The 4,267-nt window shown below is 43.1% G+C and overlaps 1 protein-coding gene across 1 annotated transcript; it reads left to right on the top strand.

The window, feature by feature from the left end:
* Nucleotides 1-1,831: 1,831 nt before the first annotated feature.
* adra2db (adrenergic, alpha-2D-, receptor b) lies at nucleotides 1,832-3,385 on the top strand (the record flags this gene model as incomplete). The annotated part of the gene is made up of 1 exon (XM_079250370.1): nucleotides 1,832-3,385. The coding sequence occupies exon 1, from the start codon at nucleotides 2,114-2,116 to the stop codon at nucleotides 3,383-3,385; it is 1,272 nt and encodes a 423-aa protein (XP_079106496.1). The 5' UTR covers nucleotides 1,832-2,113.
* Nucleotides 3,386-4,267: the final 882 nt, after the last annotated feature.

The raw sequence follows: 4,267 nt of genomic DNA, 5'->3' as shown, positions 1-4,267 counted from the left end.
GTTCAACTGTTTATCTAAAGTTCAGAACAACCAGAGTCCTGAGAGCTTAAAGCTTGAAGGTCCAGTGCAGTATCTTAGCTGCTCCCAGGAGAGCAAAGAGGCGCTAATATTACAGCATCAAGCCTAGAGTACCAGGTCTGTGGAGGCCCATATCTCTCACACTGTCACTGGACAGTCTGCTCACTGACGTTTGCATCTCATTCTTTTACCTAACGGTGATGCCCAACAGGAGAATGAGCGAGCAACTTTTAGTTTTACTGGCATTTGGACCCTGGAAAATATCTCCTGGCTATATGTCTGGCTGCCTGACACAGCTGCACAAGTGTTATATAACTAAACCTCGAGAGCAAACACGGGCATGCTTCTCAGCAACAGGCAATACACTCACCTTCACAGTGGCAGCATAGAACAATTCCAGATTAAAGTGTATGAATAATGGAAAAGTGAGTGTGCATACAAACAAGCTGAGACCTCCCTTGGGGGTGTGTGAGGGGGGTGACCATGACAAATGTGCATCGAAGTTTCTTGAAAAAACTCAAGTGCAGACCGTTCAATCACTGACCTAAAACACTTTTTCTTTTAACACCGAGCCCTCTTAATTTGGAGCTTTTATAGCCTCAGAACAGCAGCAATGTATTTCATATTACACCATGTTATTATTTATTTAAAAACAACTTAGCCAAAATGCAAAAGCAGTTTGTGAAAACCTACGTACACTCACACTGCTTGGCAGGAAAGGGTACCCAGCAGCTATGCGCTGTTTATTAAATTCATTTGACTAAATGAGTGTGAGCATCTATAAATGCAGATGTTTTAGGTATTTTTTAGTTTTTAAGCGTAACAGGAGGTGTGATAGAAATTATATTAAGGTCCTTTCCAAAGTATTTGGAGTCCATGATTCCATGAAAAGAACAATTAGGCTATTCACAAGTGAAAAACATTTAAGACTCACAATCCATCCAGGAAAAAGTTCACATTAAGATCAAAATAGACAGGGGTCAGATAAAATGCAAAATTCTCCTAAAGTCGGAGTGAGACTCAACAAGTCTCAGTAAACATGTTAAACTTTAAATTCATACAGTTTAAAAAATACTGATCAGGTATGGCTTGTTTCAAAGGGCTTCATTAGAAAACCTTTTTTCTGTACAAAAAGATGGCAGGATGCAGTTGGAGTTGTGAAGTGTAATGGCACCATTTTTTGTAAAGCAAAACATATATATATATATATATATATATATATATATATATATATATATATATATATATATATATATATATGGGATATATAGTTTTTGGGATTTGTTGACACCATGAAATTTTGAATGAGCATATTTTTCCTTAATATCATACAATTTCTCAGTTTAAACTATTGACCTGTGATTTATGTTGTATTCTGAATAAAATATTAGAAGTTGGCACCTCCACATCATTGCATTCAGTTTTTATTCACAATTTCTAAAGTGTCCCAACTTTTTTGGAATCCGGTTTGTATATATAAATATGAACAGGCAAGGAGTGAGCGCATGAAATCAAACGTAGCATACCCAAGAGAGTGGTATGAAGAGAAACTTGTATTTTCAAAGAAATTCATCTGCCTAAACAGACCCCCACCCCCATCTCTCTCTCTCTCTTTCTCTCTCTCCCTCTCTCTTTCTCTTTACTTCAACAGATGGGCCGGTCCTCTTAGTGATGTCATTTCTCTTCTGAGAGGACATTCATTGCACTCGCAGCATGCACGTCTCCAAAGAGAAGCAGTTCACCAAAACGCAACAGCATCTGTACGCATGGCAGGATGACATCGGAGGAGCGACTCTGTTCGTGGAGCCTTTGTGGACTGTGAGCTCGGCTTTCCCCACGTGTGTGATCTGTTCGGAATTATATGTGCTTGTCCAAACTATTTGAAGGCTCGATATGAAGGAAATGCTATTCCAGGAGAGCTTTTCCTGCAGCTTTGGTGCGTTATGGAAGCAGCAGTCCGTGTGTTGTGACTAGGAGCGTTACGCGCACCCTCTCGTTATGATTTAACAGCGAACGCTGCCAACTCCGGCTCTTTCTGGGAAGGAAGAGGGTGCAAAATACCAAAGATGAAACAGAAGGACTATTTGCAGGCAGAATGAATTTAGCCCAGTTAAATCTGCTGGAGGAAAACGTTTCCAGTGATGAAAACTCCACTGAGGCACCGTATGCGCTGCCTCACACACAGGTAGCCACTGCACTCATCATCCTGGTGGTTACTGTGATCGTTTCTGTGACCATTGTGGGCAACGTGTTGGTGATTGTGGCCGTGCTGACCAGCCGGGCACTCCGTGCGCCACAGAACCTTTTTCTAGTCTCTCTGGCTTCAGCGGACATCCTGGTGGCCACGCTGGTCATCCCCTTCTCTCTTGTCAATGAGGTGATGGGTTACTGGTACTTTGGAAGTACTTGGTGCGCTTTCTATCTCGCTCTGGATGTATTGTTCTGCACATCATCCATTGTGCACCTGTGCGCCATCAGCCTGGACCGCTATTGGTCAGTGACAAAGGCGGTAAGCTACAACCTGAAACGCACGCCGAAGCGCATCAAGTCCATGATAGCTGTGGTGTGGATCATATCTGCCATCATATCCTTCCCTCCTCTCCTCATGACCAAACATGATGAACGGGAGTGTCTGCTGAACGACGAGACTTGGTACATCCTCTCATCCTGTCTGGTGTCATTCTTCGCTCCGGGTCTCATTATGATTCTGGTTTATTGTAAAATTTATAAAGTGGCAAAGCAGCGCTCCTCCACCGTCTTTGTGGCCAAAAACGGTTTGGAGAGGCAGCCATCTCAGTCAGAGACGTGTTTTGTCAGGAAGGACCGCTTTGAGATGGAGAGTCCTAGCAGCCAAAGCTCTGGCAACCAACAACAAAGGCAGGGGGAGCTGGATGACATTGACCTGGAGGAGAGCTGCTATTCCTCGGATACTAAACCGCGCCATCATCGCTTCACCAAGCGCAGGAAAGTGGAGGGATCGGACTGCTGCCCGCCACAGAACTGCCGCCTCTCCTGGGCTTCAGCCCGGGGGTTGCAGCCCTGCCCGGAGCAGAAACACCCAGCCGGGCGACAACAGCTGGCCGCGGCCAACAAAACCAAAGTAGCCCAGATGCGCGAGAAGCGTTTCACCTTCGTCCTGGCGGTGGTTATGGGGGTGTTTGTGTTGTGCTGGTTCCCTTTTTTCTTTACCTACAGCCTCCATGCTATCTGCAGAGACAGCTGCACCATCCCCGATGCCCTTTTCAACCTTTTCTTTTGGATTGGCTACTGCAACAGCTCTGTGAACCCCATCATCTACACTATTTTCAACAGAGATTTTAGGAAAGCCTTCAAGAAAATCATATGTAAGACTTCAAAGCAAACATGAGAGCTTTCTGTGTTGCCTCACTCGCCCATCAATATGTTGACTGGAAATGTATTGTTGTAACCCTTTGGCTCAGTGTTCTGCATCCCCATCATTTTACTGTAATTATTATCATAATTAAAATAATCCAGTGGTGTGTACACATTTAACTGTCTATGAATAAAATTCCAAAAAAGGTGGAGTTTAAAAAAAGAGAAGAAGAAATATATTTAGTGCATCTAAGCTGGAAACAAGAAATGCAGTAAAGTATTTATTCAATTTAAATGTTTATTTCTGCTACCTGTGATATGAAATGTCTCGAACACATCCATGTTTTAACAACTATGGTTCTACTTTGGAGCGATCAGACAGAAGGACTAACATGAATCCAGCTTCTTCTGCTGACAGCTGGTTCACAGAGAGGGCTTTGTGTTGAGATAAATAGAAGAATAATCTCCACCATCTTGAACTTTTAAGCCTGGTGATAGCAGACCAGCAAGTAATGCTTGAGCATGTGTATCGTGGAAAAAAAAAAAAAGAGAGAGAGAGAGAGCGAGAGAGCAGGTTTATCTCCAGGTGCAGAATGTTGCAAGTTGACATAATGCTGTGATTTTAGGTCATTCGTACACATCCGCCTCTTTTGGCTTGCTGCAAGCTTCTCAGTCGTTTCTTTTTAGTAACCATCAAACTTATGTAAGTGTCTAATCTCACACCCTCACTCTGCCTCACACTACAACAATGGCCAGGCTGAGGCCTGCATGCACAGTGTTAAGTGGATAAATTTCTACATTTCACTTCCTCACAGCAGCTCAATATTTTGTCAGTAAATATTTAAAGCATGTGTGGTCACAACTCCCCCATAAAATCTCACTTCACCATCATAGAACAAGAATATTTTTCCTTGCT

Source organism: Telmatherina bonti, assembly GCF_933228915.1.
Source record: "Telmatherina bonti genome assembly, chromosome: 12".
Classification (NCBI taxonomy): domain Eukaryota; kingdom Metazoa; phylum Chordata; class Actinopteri; order Atheriniformes; family Telmatherinidae; genus Telmatherina; species Telmatherina bonti.
This window is presented reverse-complemented; position numbering and strand designations above follow the sequence as displayed.